Here is a 17,675-nt window from a genome sequence, read left to right as displayed (position 1 = left end):
TAAAGCACTAGGCAGTGGAACGTGTTATGACTATATTTAATGGGACTTCGAAGCTGGAGCGAAAAAGTAGAGTGAAATTAATACAAATTATCCATCGGAGACTCAAAACCCGCATCGTATCTTTCGAATAAAGATCAACTTTGGAAAATCGTGCTCTTTGGCGAATAGTACAATGAATTAAGCGAACGGCACCCATGATCTTACCCCAACCACGAGTAGACCTGGCCAAGCAAGGCTTTCGGGGCTTCAGCCTAACCTTCCCAAACCCCTCGAATTTTTTTTGCGATTGAGGCGATGACCCGCCGTGCTTCCCCTTAGGAAATTCTCTTCACTAAAATAGTAGTGGAATTAGATGAGAATTCGGTCGCGGATCCGAAATTTTCTCAAAATGTAATAATATTAACGACTACCGCCTGTCTTATTTAAGGAGGCCATGCCTGTTCCCTAAGTTTAACTTACTCGAAAAATTCGGCACATTTCGGAAACCAACACCTACATAGACCAAACTATAAAAGACATAAATAATAAAGTTATCTATGGTAGTATTGGATATTAGATGCCTACGAGAAATCGAAAGGATCACAAAATATCACCATGGTAGCGCTTACCGCCCTTGTTTTCGATTCGGAACAAAAAGAAGGTAAACATTTATAAGTTACTAAGGGGTTTATACTTGTTATTTCATCTGCGCATAATCACTTGAAAGCGTGTCAACAATAAAATATACGTATTAAAGAATACCTTACATCAAATATTTGTGTTCTTCTGAGAGGATTTTAAATCAAGAACCTGACAACACAACGCGTAAGAGAAAAACAACATTAATTCAAAACTTTTATCTTTTCAATAGAACAGAATGGAACCCAACAGAGCGCCCTAGACTACCTCTCCATGATTTTGATTAAATAAGTATCTTCCTCTTTCTTTCATTGGCTCCCACAGGAATAAATGGCATCAGCAAAGAAATGCCGCCGAAGAAAAAAAATAGAGAAACAAGGAACACGTATAAATGAAGTGAAGGCACTCGAAAATTGGGAAAGATGGATGGAAGACAGAAAAGATATTCAGAGCCGTTTGTCAGGTAAGTCCCTACTTATACAGGGCAAACGTTCAAGAATAGCAATTAAAATAAATTCATAAAAAAGCAACGGACAACTACTCACACACAAAAATGTATAAGAAAGTGCAAGGTACATAACAAACGAACCTATTTTCGCACATGGGTGAATACAAGGGATGGGTCATGACCATGGACCAATGGGTCACAGAGTAGATATATAGATATATCCCTACCCTGTGACTGGGTGTTTTCACAGCTCGGCGTGGCGTAGACGCCGAGGCTATCGAGCCGATCAGATCCCGTATTCGAGAGTTGATGACGTCAGGTCGCTAGCTCGCTGCGTCGTCTAAGAAAAATTATAATTCGATGAATTGAATTTTATCTGTATAGAGGCGGCAATGCGCCGGAGATTTCGATTGGTGTTTGCATATTGGAAGCTTAGGTACGCAAATATGCTGAAGTAACTCAAGAGCGAGTAAAGAATGCTATTAATTCCATTTTTAACTATTATTCTGAAGTTGTAAGCATCGCTACTTCGACTTTTTTTCCATAGACAAGACATTAGATTTAGACAATCTATTAGATTACAATCACGGAGAAGCGTAGATTAGCATAATAGGCTTCCGCAAAGTTTTGACGTCACTGTTACAATAACTGTCCTTGATAATGACCTCTATGGTTCGAAACATGTCTTACGGACGAAATAAATTTGTGGAAATCAACGAAGTCTCTTTTTCATTTTTGTTGCAAGAACCCTTGCATTTTAATAGTTTTCCAAAATGGCCACATGGTAGCGCTGACATCATACTGCCTTCAAGGCCACATATGACCGCCTTCGGTTACCGCTCGTTGCAACATGGATGCTTACGGTGGTTCGCCCAGGGTCAAGAGTGTTTTCCATCTTCATTGGAGAGTAGTGTTTTTGCAACAGAATTTTAACGGAGATAACATATGCAGGAGAAAGAGAAAATTCAGAGGACTTAATCGTACCCTCCCACGCAGACTGCCTACAACAACGGATACAGAAAAACTCGAGGGTGGGGGGGCGCAAAATATTTCTGAGCAACCTTTACTTTTAACTCAATGAAAAATAAGTCGCATGCAAAGATTGAGAAAGAGTTTTAGGTTATTTCTACTTATGAACATTCGACTCACGAATTCTCAGAGATAAGAACATTCGAAAAATTCAAGTGTGCATGAAATTTTCAATTTGGCGCCTTACGAGTTGGCCGATGTGACACGGTGCTGCATAGAAGAACTCGCACTTTGGTAACAGTCTGAACAAAGTATCAATTAAACTGTTGTGAAGTCATTTCATATCAATTAAACTGTGTTCAGCATTTTGCCCATCCTTCCCTTCCAAACTGAATGATGGCGCACCAGCACATTTCCTTTGCAATGTGCCTGAACATCTTGACACTGACATATGACGACCGCTGGATTGGCCGAGAAGGCCCTCACACCATGCCCCCCCCCCCCCCCGATCCCCAGAACTCTATCCCCTAGATTTTTGCCTTGGGGGGCAGTTTAAGGAAATAGTCTCTGGCACCCCAGTCAACAATGCCCACAAATTGTTGGACTGCTTGTTTAAAGCATGCCAGAATTTACATCAAGAATTGGGAGTATTTCAAAGAGTACGTGATTTGTTACTCTGATGGGCAGAGAGATGGATTGCCATGGACAGACGCACAGTGGGCCAAAATCCAAAAAAGCTGGCCAAAAGTCGAAAAATGAAGTTAGCGCAAATCAACCAAAAACAGTTAATACCCATTATTAAGCATGTACTCTATAAGATAGGATACCATACAGAGTATGGAATACGTTAATATAATTTTTACAGCTGTTCAAAGTAGAGCATGTAGGAGTGATTTTAGCGACCAAATTTTTTCCGTTGAAAATAGCTAAATTTGTGGCTTCATTACAGAGTCGTTATTAAAAATGTTGGTTTCAAAGTATTTTTATCCATAAAATTGGTCTTCATAAAATGAATGGAGACAGTTTTTGTTTCATTTTACTAGTTAATTCATATTTTAATAATTTTTCAAAAACTGATTTGATTTTTCATTGAATTTTATGTTTAACGGTAATTATCGTTTATATCTACATCTGGCTACACGGAGTTATTTGCACTGTGAGATAGACAAAAGCATATAGAACAATGTCCAGAATGCAGTTTTTGCGATAACTTGCGATCCTAATTTTAGCAACCATATTTATGTGAATCCACCCCGGCCGCACGGTCCACTGTGGCTGCCACGACGCGGCGCGCCGCGGCGGCGGGACTGAGGGAAGAAAGGATATGATATTCGTGTAAGGAGACTACGGAGTACTAAAAGTCCAATGCCATTGGTCACTTGAATACATATTTTACGAATAATTTTCATCTTGTTTTTGCACATTATACTGTAAATGGCTAAATTCAACGAACATCTTGTCGCAAATAACAATTTCTTGCTATATTGGTGACTGGCATTTCTACGATTAGGCCATTGGAAGGTTTCTCAGCAGAGTTGTGGGATAAAATATCTTTGTGAGGATTTTCTCAGAATTGCGGATTTCCCTCAAGCATCATGGGCACGCTGCGGTCGAGGGGTTTAGGAAGGTCATACACGTGCAGCGACAGGCGCCCGCGCCGACTGGTTGAGGGTTTGCGACCCTCCGTACTTACTGGCCCGACAATGCTGGTTTTACAACCTTAACAGTAATGACTTTTTTCTACTTCCCCCAATTCATCGGTAGTTATCCCAAGTTATGCTTTTTACACTTTTTTGTCTCTTTGTGCCCACCCTTACCGCCACTTGCTCCGACAAATGGAAATCTTAGTTAGTGCCCCTAGAGGTTTTTCGAATGTTTTTGCGTACCACATCCATCAGTTGTCCTAGAGAGAGCGTCGAGTGAACATCCACTATAAAACTGGATTGATCTGTTCAGCGTCAAAAGCGCTTCAAAGGAGGATATAGTTACCTACTTGTACCTGGGAACCAAAGCCTCCTTGCACCCGCCTCCGTTTCGTTGTGACTTCAACTCCGCATCCATCGAGAAAGATTTTACTTTCCATTGTGGCAAGAAGCAGTTTGAAGTTAAGCAAAAATTTTAAAATCATTCCTATTTGGAGTCCGCAATTTGTTTTTTGCTACCCATGTAAGAATGATGATAGTTCGGATGTCGATGGAACTGATTACCTGATATCTTTTATTGCCTTTTTGGTTTAAGTTTTTGACAGTGAAGGCATTAGCTAATATTTCTTCAATATTAAAATTATAAATTATTATGGCTTCTGCCACTAGTTTACACTTATGTTGCGTTGCACTCAACTACTTATTATTTGCGGTGTCTTTATGGTATGTACCCTTTTCTGACGATTTTACCCTTAGGTCTTCGCGCGGAGGCCGCGTGCGGACGGTAATAAACCTAACGGTTCGCGCGCTCTCCCAGCCCTTTTCACTCGGCGGCTGCCCATTTGTGTACCCAGATTCGTTCTTTTACTTTGAACACGTGCAAATGTTTCCAATCTAGAAATTGAATTTTCCCAAATTAAGCCGTTTATGCGACTGGCTCGCTCATTTCTAGCCGAGTCAGTCTCCCTTCAGTATTCCTTGTCGAATTGCCGAAGGACGTTCACAGAGTAGTTGCTCAATTATGGATACCACGACAGTGACTAGTCAAGATTTACGTAGTGTCGTCTTGGCAAATAGAGAGGGAACTATTCACAAGGTTTTAATACATGGAGCGGGAATCGTGAAATATGACATTCTTCCTATTGGGCAGCTTTCCGAAGAGGCATTGAAAGCCCGACACAAGGATTAGAACATTAGAAGATAAGAAAAAAATCGGCTAAAACATACCAGAAAAGTTTGGTTTTGACTCAAAATATACCTTATGCACAACTATTTGATAGCTTTAACGTTGTTAACAGTAGAAAAAATTCTATTTTTCCCTTGATATTTCCTGAGCAGAAGGTAGGCGTGCCCCTGTAGAGTTTGCTTCCCGCATCACATTCGTCTGTTTTCATTGTTATCGCCCTTCTAAACAACATTGTGCCTACATAATCCTAAATAAGTTCAATTGGACGTTTACAATACACAATTTGTAAAAAGTTTCGTTCATTTACTAATAATTTAGACTCTAGCGACTTTGGCCAGCTTTTTTCGATTCTAGCCCACTGTGAGACGTCACATAAAGCACCTCCTATGAAGGGACATCAAGTTGAACGTTTCTAAAGATCAAGTGTTCAGCAGGTAGCAGAAAGTATACGTTTCCGGACAGAGAATCTTCAGTTGCATTTAACAAGTGTGCATAACTCAGAAAGTATGCGTTTCTGGACAAAGGTATAATGGACTTTTTTTCTCTTGTTTTGTTGAGTACATATTACTACATCTCAAAGTATTAGAAATTTTTTTTCGAACACCCTGTATAACTTGAAATTTCCAAAATGGTGCTATGTGATTTAATCAAGATATAATTTGCCAAAAAGACTGGTTGAATGGGAGGGATGCATCCTCTTAAAGGGCCTTAAATTTCATTTCTGACCCAACTATAATTTCAAGATTTTAAAACATAGTGTGAAGAATCTTTATTCAGATGAAATTACATTATTACAATAATTTCTAAAATATGTTATTTATTTTTCACTGGAGGATGATATACTGAACTCTGATATACATACACCATATACATGAAGGTTTTGAAAAAAGCTATCCACATTTAATATGCATAATTTGGAATGGGTGCGTAATAAAAATATTTGACATTTTTTCGACCTTTGGAATATTAACATCTATAAAGCGACACATGCCACGGAATTAAATGTTAGAGACATAAAATAATTGCTCAGAACGCATTTGAACACATTATATTGAAGATCCAAATCAACCAAACTTAGGGTTGAATCAGTGATTAAGTTATATTGAAAATGAGACTGATCCTCAAATGAACTAGCACAAAACATGCCCAGGAATCACCAATGTTCCTAACTGAGGAATCACTGAAGTTAATATAAATTGTAATTTAATTTCATTCATAAATAAACAATGAATATGCCTTTACAGATAAGCTAGGGGTTGGCCAGAGAAACCTATTGATGAATGTGTCTGAGTTTAGCCATAGGAAGACACTCCAGAAACAAGTTTTGGAGAGAGCAGAAAAGCCCGTTAAAATCGACAAATATAGGGTAAGTATTCAATTTGGATTCACATAATTTCCTGCAGTGTTTAGTACATGAATTTATCTTCCCTGGGTATTCTCCGCGTTATTACCTAGGTTGAAAGATCTTGGATACAAAAGATCAGATTCACTTTGCTGATAGACAGAAGGATCTGAGTTTTACTGGCTATCCACCGAACTTTAGACTCATCATGATCTGCTCTATCACATTCATAATAATTCAATACTATTCCTATCAATTGTGAACACTGCAATTTACTGAAAAAAAGTCGATCACAATGCACTTATTGTAGCATTACATACATTTTTGAAAACTGATTGGATTGCAGACAAAGATACAGCAGAAGTCGACCTCGTAAGGGATAGAATGGGGCCTCCTCTATATAGTCCCCTTGATTTCCTATATGCCCTACCCTCAGCATTGGGATCCTAATGATGCAGGCTTGACCACCAGCTATAGAATGCAAATAGAAGATCATCCAGGTAAATTTAATGTTGACACGATAAATATGTTAGCATTACAAATCTACCACAACAACTAGTTGGGGCACCACTATCCTACCAACATTTAAATGTTACCATTCAACTTTTAAATAAATCACAGGATGAAATATGTATTTTCAGACAGTGAAAAGGACATTTCGAGAGAATCTGCATTGTACAGTAGATTGGATGAAGAGTTCAAAAAGAGGAAGCTTCATGAAGGGAGACTTCAAGCCATCATTCTTACAGCAAATGATAAAAGACCACAAGAATAAACACAGTCTTTTAAAGCCTTGTCTCAAAAATCACTATGAGTACCTGGTTTATAGTTACTCTGATTATCAAATAATGTGATTAGTAGAACTAGCAGTTCAAAACATGTTTATAGTTTGTGAATCATTTAACTCTGGGTCCATAATCAACTGTAGCAGAATGAATAGTGTAGGCACTCAGATAGAAATTTACTTCGAGGAGGAGCTTGGTTACATGGGAGATTGTCCACATTGTTGTCAATTCACATGCATCAGAAAACCATATCTTTCATTATATACAACATTAATTTGGTTAATATATTGCTAGTTTATAGTTCTTGTTAGATTTTTAAATGGAGGTAATGATTATGGATTGGTTTCAGCAGGCATTTGTATCTGAAATACATCTAATTTTTCACAAAATTGTCAGCTTTAGAGTTGGAGCATACTTCTTTATGGCAGTGAGGCAGGGCAGATGACAGCAGAGGTGAAATCAAAGTTGGAAGCTTTCCAAACGTGGTGTTATAGAAGATCGACGAAGATCAAACTGTGGGCAAAATGCAAAAGTTCTACAAAGATTAGGAAAGAAGAGAAGTCTTTTGAAAATATTGGGTTGAAGACAGCGCAATTTTAACAGCTACATCATGAGACATGATGCTCGAATGAAAATTATCGTTGAAGGATAGCATAAGGGAAGAAAGGCTGAGGTAGCCATGGATAATATACTTTGAGAAGGATGTAGAGCAGAAGATTTATGTAGGTGAAACAAGATTAGCAGATAAGTGGATTGAGTGCAGAGCTGCAACACACCAATTTAAGGATTGATGACTTGATGAGGATTAGAATCATCGACATATATCTCCAAAATGGATTGGTGACAATATGAAATGTAACTGCATCAAAGAAATGGAGATTCAGAGCATAAGTGCCCCAGGACTAGTGGCCTCCTTGGCAGATGTATCGCGTTCAGTTGCCACAAGGGACCACAAAAAATATTAATGTACTTTGAGGGGGGGGTGGGGGGGGTGGGGGGAGGGAAGGAAGTCCCCGCCCCCTCACTACATTTCTGGAAAGGTGTATGCTTGGTGGGTAACAATCCCTGTCATAAATGTGTATGTATCTATAAGGTGGTAAAAAGAACTCCTTTGAAAGTTGCAAGTGAGTATGATTTTTTTTATGTTGTTCCATTAGAAAAAAATCACAGAAAAAAGATTTCTCCTTCTTAAACAACTTTTGGCAAGTAATATTTCAATCATCCCATCAAGCCTTCTGTTACAAGATCTTGGAAAGTGACCTCATGATGAAAGATAAGGTCATCCAAGGTTAATAACATAATGAAACGCTGTAATAATGCCTATTTCATTGCATAAAAGGGCATTTCTCTAACAAGAGACTTTATTCTTAAGATAAAATATGCTAATATAATGAACGTGAAAGACAATAACAACCAGAGATGGGCAAAATACATGTCAAATGTATTATAGATACAAAATACAAATTACTTTTAAAATCTGTATTTCAAATACAAAATAAAAAATTACTTCTAAAAATTGTATTTTCAATACTAAATACAAATGTAATTTCAAAATACTCTATTAAAATAAGAAATACATGCCTTCACCGAAATTCTTACCTAATAAAAAATTAAAATAAATTCAAATATGAACTATTTTTAGAATGAGAGGCTCAAACATTCTTGCAACATATCTATAGGAAACTGGCAATTTGACCATTATCCATGGTGAAATGTCTTGAATAAAATGGAGAAAAATGTCTCCTGCTCCTTTGGGAACGGCATCAGATTCTACAACTACCCTCCACAAATTACTCAATGCACAACTTCGTTTCGCAAAATACTCCACTCGCGACTACATTTTGCAAGTATACAAGGGCCTACGGGTGTTACAGAAGTAAATTAAGGGGCAATTTATTGTCCCATAGATGGCAGGCTAATACTGACTCATTCGGGATCCCTGCCATCTTGTCGCATGCTCTTTCTACTTATGCACAAAAAACATGTATTTTGACTTTGAATGTATTTTAAAAATACAAACAACTATTTAGCTGTATTTTCGTTACAAAATGCAAAATACTCTCAAAAAATGTATTTCCGATACAAATTACAAACTACAAAAGTATCGAAAATACGTTTTTCAAATACAAGTATGTATTTTCGATACTGCCCATCTCTGATAACAACAAACTGTGACTCAGTTGTGAGGATTTTTTTTTCAACTACAGGCATCTTGTGGTTGAGGTGAGGTAAAAGCTATACTGATCAATTTTTAATGCACTCACATTTAAGACTTTTATTAGGAATGGAGAAATTTATCACCGCAAGCTATTATACTAGCTCATAGCCCATGTGTATGTAGAGGAAACCTGGGAAACCAGTGGTTCTCCCCTGTACATTAGGCAATGTTTGGGATGTTCGACATGTTCAAAAATTGTTTTTTTGGCCAACCCAAACATATCACTGTGGTAGCAACTTCATGTAGCTTGGAGCATGATAGGCAGAAATACTCACACTCTACTACACTGCAAAACAGTGTATAGGGACTCACTAAGTATTATGCAGATGTAAGATACATGTCCTAAGATGCTAACAAAATTTTTGCCAATTGATGTATAAAAAAATGAATACCTCGATTGGATTTAAAGTTGAACATCCCTGGCTAAGCTAAGTGGAAATTTTTAACAATAAAAGAAAATGAATAAATAGAAAAATTTTGAAATACACTTAATGATATTGTTCCAATGCATTTCAACACTAAAATCCATCAAACGATGGTCGAAATAACAAAACCGTCAATGCATGGAAAATAAAAAGGAAAAATAAGGAAGAATACCTGAAAATATATTTGCAAAAATGCCATTTTTGGTCACACAGTAAAACACCAGGTCTTACTTGAAAGAGAGTAAATATTCTTCCTCTGAACTGCATCATAAAATAGTGTGCAACAAATAGTTTCAAAACTAGATTCGTTTTAAGATGATATGAAAAATGAAAAAAAGTGGTAAATAGGGATATTTTATAAAACACGAAATCTTTTACTTGATGCAATCAAGTCGTTGACACATCAATTAAAACAACTAAAAAATGAAAACTGCCAAATCAAAAAAAATGCAAGCTAATAAAGATGGGTCTGAGAGAAATTTTCAAAAAATATATTCATATAGTAGACAACATTTGGTACAGCAGCGACTCAGGAGTATCCCAACAAGACTGCTCACCAGTGGATGCTCGCAAAGTTATTTATACTTATTAAACTTATATTACATAAAAAAATTAGCAGGCCACGTGGCCTTGCACGGGGAGGGTAGTACCCAGAGAAGTGAGAAACTTGAAATTTAGAATTCAAGGTCAAATAGCAGGATTTTTAGGTATGCTGTACTGCAAACAATAGAATAAATAATCTTCAGATATCGAGCACTAGATCAGCTTTTATCCTGCTCCACAACATTAATCGTTATGCTTAGCGCAGCTAAGAATTAAGGCTGGGGAGGAGGGGGAGGGTTTAGGTGTAACTAATACCTGGGTGTGTGGAGGCATGGAATACTGACCAGGATTAGAGGTATGTGAGAGATTAATAAATTGTGGAATTTTAAGATAAATGGTTCAAAATGGTGAGTTTTACGGCTTTCTGAGGGATATTTTATTAATGCTTACACTATTCTATTAGTAATATCAATCCAATAGGGTGGTTTCCTATTATTTTTTTATTCCTTCAATCGAAAGAATATTACTCCTGGAGTACGTATTTCACGCTTTTGGATTTTTAAATGACAACATCTATTTTTCGCGATTAAATGAAAAGTGAAAAATTTCAAGCGCGCGAAAACGCGAAGCTTAAGTATGAATGCCGGGAAATATCTCCGTATGTCGTATTTCTGGTTCCCCCCCCGCCCGGTGAGGTGACCTTGAGGCGAGGCTTAGCGCTGATACGTCGCAGGATGCTAGCGGATAGCTGAGTACCTTGCTGGATGGTAGCGCTTGGCTTAAAAAAGGTTTATTAATACCTTATCAAACGAAGAAAACTTTCCGAACTTAGCCAGTTTTAATAGGTGATTATTAAGACATGTTTCCCTGAGCTCTGTGCCTCATGCATGCATTAGTAACCTCAGACGATGTATAACTCCTATCCTCTCGTGTAGAAACTAGGTCCCTGTGACGTCATGCGGAGTGGAATCACATGGGCGCCAATCTGGCCTTTTTCAAATGAGGATAAAATTTGACCCTTGCCATTCGTCTAAACCGGTATTTCAAAAACCAAATAATTTGTGTATTATGAATACACTAATGGTGGGTAACGAATCGTAATCAATGCCTTTCGTTTTCTTTGATGAAGGAAACTACCCTATTAAGTATAATGAATTAAACTTAAAAATTTATCTGAGCTCTGGGGGGTTTTATCCCCCAAAACCCCCCTCACTGCACCACTGCATGAGTAGACCAAAAACTTCGCGTGAATGCATTCCCCAGCAAAAAGGATAGAACCAAGAGGATTAACCCTTTTAGTGTGGTGGTCCGATATTTGTTATAACTGATTTCAGTAAGGAAAAATATTTTGTCAATATTAACCAGTTTAACCTCATCAATTAAAAAAAACGCACATGGATATGTAATAACATAGCTGTGCATTGTTTTTTTGTAGTTACTGCATTTTATTAAATTACCCTCCGCATTTCTCGCCTGTACCCCAGGAAGAAGGATAACATAAAGAGGATTAATAGATAAGTATAGTATCCTTTGACTTATGTTTCCCCGTTGAGTGCGTCAAAAGGTGTGCCTACCATGCAGGATAACTAACCACAGAAGTTTTATGACGCAACGTGACAAACAGTAATGGGAAAACGACGCAAAGGACGAGTCGAAAGCAACCGGAAGTAGCACTTTTGACGGTGATTTGGAAGCATGAGATGCACCTATGTGCTAACTTTGGTCGCACACCGTGCAGCCGTATCGATTAGTATCGCATAAAGACAAAACAGACATCCTCTCTTATATGCATAGAAGAGATGTGCGAATAGTATCCGCGAATACTCGAATACTTCGAATACTAGAAAGTATTTGATATTCGAGGTCTCAAATAATTATGCTAGAGGTACGCTCTCTAATACTTTGAATTTCGTGCCGTACACTGTCGTTGGTAGTTGACTCGGAAAATTGTAAAGAACTCTAGTTGTTTAGAGCATGCAGCGCTGTTATAGGCAAGTTGACGAACTAGTATTCGCAGATAAGAGCGGTGAAAAGAGTTCGATGCGGGGAACCGAAAGTGATTGGGTGAAAAAATCCGCAAATCCCTGGTTTTCCCCACCAGGAGAACCTCAGTGCCGTGGGATAGTAACTACATAGCACAATTCCCAAAATCTGCTACACCATCCATCCATCAGCCCTCGGCCTCAGACGCTTTCCTCCTCTCCGAAATCAAACAAGAGGTGAAAAGGTGACAGCTCGGGCAGTTCGTATTACAAAGACCATAAATGAAAAGCTTCAAAAGAAAATATCAAGTTACAGGAGAGTAATAGAATCGTGTTTCGCCCTTCCCTCTTTCACCCCCACTGACCTTTTTCTGCCTACCTGCTTCGAAGTTCCACATTTCTGGAGGTCAACTGCTGCATGAGTATCGTGGGATAGTTACATTAGCCCATTTCCCAAGATCCGCTATCCCCCTCCATTCAGCACTAGCCCCCCCTCTGAGGCTTTCCTCTTCTCTGAAATAAAAAAAGGTCCCAGCTCGCGCAAGGATCATATTACAAAGACCTTAGCTTCGAAAAAAATATCAAGTTACACGAGAACAATAGAAACGTGTTTCGCGCCCTCCTTTTCTCACCCACTGACCTTTTTCAGCCTACTCGCTTCAAAGTCCCCAGTTTCTGGAGGTCAACTGCTGCATGAGTCACCTATTAGCCCAAAAGGTGTCTAACGATGACTTTCAGCAATTGATATTACACCTTTTTTGGATTGAAATATTAGTAATGTGCGCGTAAATTAAAAAAGAATAAGACAAAATGCGACGCATTTCTGACTTTATTTAAGCATTTTACGCGAGGAAATAAATGTCAAAATACGACGGAGACTTATGATTCTGGAAAGACTCGATATGAGCAGCAGAGCTTCTCGGAAGTTAATGCGGTATTTATTTCCGAAAACATATATCAAGTTACAATTTATGAGTTGTGCTATAAATCTCTATTGCTACAGTCACAGACGAAGGGATATTTTACCAAGATATTTGGTTTCTCCCCGATAGCAATTCGAATTCATCTTCTCATCTCGTGAGAACTTCCAAAGATGGACTGAAAATAATTGAAGAAAAATCGGTGGAGAAGCGCGTGTATTTTGCAAAACGCCTCAGATTGTTCGCTAGCACTTTTCAGCAGGAGTGGGGGTAAAGCGAGCTACCTGTTGAGAATAAGAAGTTGGATGAAGCGGAGCATCCGATGGGCATGCCGCTGAAATGGCATTTGGTAGATAAGAAAGATATATCAGACAGAAATCCATCGCAGCAGTGTAAATGCTGAGACGGCATGCAATCATTTTTTGCGAGGTGGTGTGTCCCCTTAGATTATTTGAAAGACATATTAGTTGAATCAACTATATGCCCAATTGTTTCCATAAAATTAAAATATTCCATTAATCAGATAAATTCCTGTTCGAATCCTTTAAAGGAAATCAAAATTACTCCCCAAAATCTTGTGTTTCCTGCTGCATAGGCAACCGGGTCAAACATTCCCGCATTCATCGTTTAGTATTCGAGGTATTCGAATATTCGAGCAATGATTTAATATTCGAATTTGATATTTGAGTTCGAGAAATCTGCTATTCAACCCATCTCTACAATAATACGATGTATCAAAAACTATTCTTAAAGATAAAAAGCAACTCATAAATTCCACATACAATGAAGACTGACAACCTGACAAAATGACCATGAAAGTATGTATTCTGCAATGCAATCAGTTATTCTTAGTTTATGGCGAATTTTCTGCAAAAGAGTAAACTGACAACAACACCATGTGTCATTAATTTATCACATTTTCCAGGGCTCTCCTGATTTCTGGTCAGTACCTGAGGGTCTCCGGAAAAAGGTAATACCAAGAAGAACAACAGAAGAACCAGATGCAAGGATCGTGGAAGAGACAGAACTACCGATGATTACCCTATCCCGCAGTAAGAAAAAGTTTGATTACAAAAATCCAGAATACTCTGGAACGCCAAGAAATATATTAAAGGAGAAAGGTAAATACTGAAGATTTTCCGGTGTTCACTAATAATGAATATAATTATAATTTTTTTTCTTCATTGCCTCACATTGAGATAGGAATATGTATTTCCTTTCTAACTTTCAAAGGCACAAGACATAGGTAATTGCTGATTTTAAAATGACAACATCACTCATTAATGGCCATATTGCCTATATGTGATCAAGACTGCTCCTATAAACTGTTGGTCATTTGAATTATGGTTCGATTCTCAGACACCATATCCATATGGAAAAAAAGAAAAGATTTGGAAAAATATCTGAAAATATGTACCCAAAATGTCATATCATTGCCATTTTTGGTTGCAGAGCAAAGTACCAGGTCTTTTTCAGAAGAGAATTAAATATGTTCTACTACTAAAAACTGCCACATAAAAATGGCTTGCAAAACTAGACTTTTTTTTAAGTTCATTTGAAAAACAAAAAAGTGACAAGTGCGGATATTTTAGATAAGAGGAAGTCTTTGCTTGAATTTAAGTTAAAATACATGCTTGGAGTTCTTCTTTTGATGGTTAGAGGCCATTCAGATTTTTAAAATTTTCTTTTATTAAAGAAGAGCCACAATTATTCCTCATTTGACTAAATATTCATTGAAGCACACACGAACACTTCCCTAGTCATTTTACCCCTAGAACTCTCCCTATTATCCCTTTCCTATTTTACTCCGTTCAAATTATTCTAATTTTTTTCATTTATTTTTTTCTTCTCCTATCTAATCCGACCTCAAAATATGTAACTAGTTTTTCTATAGTACAATATGAGAATGCATGGCACATAAAAAATGAAATTATCAGAGAAATGTGAATAATTAGTCTTTTTTAATCATCCATGTGATCATTCCCTTCCACTACAACTATTATACATAATTGAATTTGCAATACATACAATAATAATACGCACAGAATAAAAAAAAATATTTTTCCTCATATTTTTGTCATGCTAAACAAGGATATTATAAAATAAGTTCCTCTTCTTAAGTAAATTAGATTCTTGAAGGCATATCAAGCTTTACTCAGGGTAAGAACTAAACAAGAGGCTAAATAAAAGCAATGAGAGCGGGTATTTTACTCTACTCTTCTTTGGAAAACTTAAATATGTATTCAAATTTGATAAACCAGTTGACAATGATTATCATTCTGTATTGATTGTGGATAAGGTGCACAGGATAAAAATAATGTCAATAAAACAATTCTAATAAATCTTTAGCCAGTTCACCATCAGTAATACTTCTTCTGTGAGAAAGAAAGTCTCGATTCGGCCTCTCTTCATTTTCTGTCTCATCTTGCCCACTCTGGATCATTCGCTGACACCCAAAATCACAATCAGTAAAAGATATAAGTAGATGGCAGGGTAGGACTAGTAATGACAGAAAAAAGTCTTCTTCATTCAGGTATTTTCCCATAACTTAAAGACTAAAAAATAACTGAAGTTGCCACTCAATTTTCAAGAGTTGGTGGCAGTATTGAAGTTTTGCCTCATCATCTAGTTCCAAGAGACCCAACCCTTGGAAAAATAATAGCTCACTAGAGTGCCTATGACAAGATGCCACGAAATGAGGACACTATCACCATGCGCATTGGATGCTCAGGGCTGAGGAGTAGTACGGAAATACAGTGAGCCACAAGGTAAGAGTCAGTGGCGTCATGAATTATCTCATTAAAAGGGTTAAGGTGGGAAAATTTTTGCTGCTAATAGCGTGAGAAGTAGGCGACAGTTAGAGAGGAGGAAAATTATGGCTCTTCATTTTTCAAATTCATTTATCATCAACAATGAAAAATATTTAGTAAATGAGCCCACTGTGCAAGAGGTATGAGAGAGAGAAGGCTCCTGCAGCTTAAGGAGCATATCAAGTCAAGATAGGCACAACAGAGGATGGGTACTTACACATGGGCCATATGGTCTAGTCATAGATTATACTCACAACAGTGTTCTAATGGAATCTAACAGTTTTACTAAAATAGTAAACATAAAATTAGGTAATGATATAGAATCACAGTAAAATAGGTTCTGGGCTTGCCACTGACCTGAAGAGGCCTCTATTGGTGGAGGGGAAATGTCGGAGGCAAACCCGCAAGAACACAAGAGCTTCTCAAAAACCATTTTACCATTAACATGAATCGTAAAAGTTTTGACTATCGCAATCGCTAATTTTTTTTTCCATACCTCCGAAAACATCACTATTCGGCCTTTATATAGGGATTTTCGATAACATTTTAACAAATTATGATTTAAAAGTTATAGCTTTTGCCAATTTCTTATCTTATGATTTCACCATTTTACATTTTATAGAACATTTTTTGAGCATTATAGGCTCATCAGGTATGCAAATCACTATTTTAATCCATAAATTTGAGGCAAATGTGTACTTCAGCACAACGTAGTGCTGAGCAATATGCTTAGGTTTGTAATTTGTAGACAGCTGCATCAGGGCATAAGCGCTGGTACAAACACTGCAGTTCTTCAGTAGGTCCCGAATACATACTTGAGTTAGAACGTGGAACATACTAAGATGGTATAATTGGTTAGGGCTCAGTCATATGAGTTTATCCTGTGGTCTTGAGGAGTCAAACAGCAGCCACACTCCCAAGTCAACAAAAAACTTCAACAAAATTAGCTGAATGGAAGTTTAAGATATTCATATGTCCTACTCCCCTGATTTCTTGGAATGTATGATCAAACATACATTCATAATGAATGTTTTACTGATATCACATTTGGAAAACACTGTGGAGCTCAAGAAGCCTCCACAAAGACAGTGGAACATCAAGATATGGCATATTAACACCAACCCTTATATGTAGGTCTCCAGCAGATATACACAACTCATAGTCCAAGGAAAACTGAGGATGAGCAATGGATGGAAAATAGTTACCTGAACAAGAAAGCAAAGAAACTACCACCACAGCTGAAAAGAATCATTTATTCTAAACCAGTAAGTAAATTTGAAAAAGCCATGAGTAAGGAGGATTCCCAAGAAAAAAATCACCAGGTTGTAATTTTATTCATGCTTCACTGAAAAAATAAACATTGTACTTTTATGCAGTAATTTTATTTGCCCAGCCCATTGCAGAACTTCTTTGCCATTCTCATGGGATTCTGCCCCTTGTCATAAAACAAAAGTGCTAAAATCGATTGGGGAAATAAAATTATAGTGGAATGGTACTGCTTCTTTTTACATCGCTATGGACTTTCAAAAAGTGACAGCCAAAATTGCCTGCATGATAATCCACGACTAATGAGAGTAGGCACCCAATGTTACACAGATATTGAGCTGCAATAATCAATATAAATAGTTCATAATTACCTTTACAAATTTGAAATTTACTTGCTCACAAAAATATCCTCTTTTCCTACTTGCCTATTATTCTGTCTAGCCTATCTAACCTAATAGAAAAATTGACATCATGTTGATGATCTATCAGCACAATCAGTTTTTGTGAGGCTTCTCAACAA

General features: G+C 37.4%; 1 protein-coding gene across 1 annotated transcript in view; it reads left to right on the top strand.

Moving 5' to 3' along the window:
• Positions 1-660: 660 nt before the first annotated feature.
• Positions 661-17,675, top strand: part of LOC124160823 (MYCBP-associated protein-like) — a 38,680-nt gene continuing 21,665 nt past the window's right edge. The window contains exons 1-5 of the mRNA XM_046536911.1: positions 661-804; positions 943-1,081; positions 6,109-6,230; positions 14,005-14,200; positions 17,024-17,154. Of these exons, the coding sequence (XP_046392867.1) occupies positions 949-1,081; positions 6,109-6,230; positions 14,005-14,200; positions 17,024-17,154 (582 nt within the window). The 5' untranslated portion in view covers positions 661-804; positions 943-948. The remainder of the gene's footprint in view (positions 805-942; positions 1,082-6,108; positions 6,231-14,004; positions 14,201-17,023; positions 17,155-17,675) is intronic.

The sequence above is a fragment of the Ischnura elegans genome, chromosome 6, assembly GCF_921293095.1.
Source record: "Ischnura elegans chromosome 6, ioIscEleg1.1, whole genome shotgun sequence".
NCBI classification, from domain to species: Eukaryota; Metazoa; Arthropoda; class Insecta; order Odonata; family Coenagrionidae; genus Ischnura; species Ischnura elegans.
This window is presented reverse-complemented; position numbering and strand designations above follow the sequence as displayed.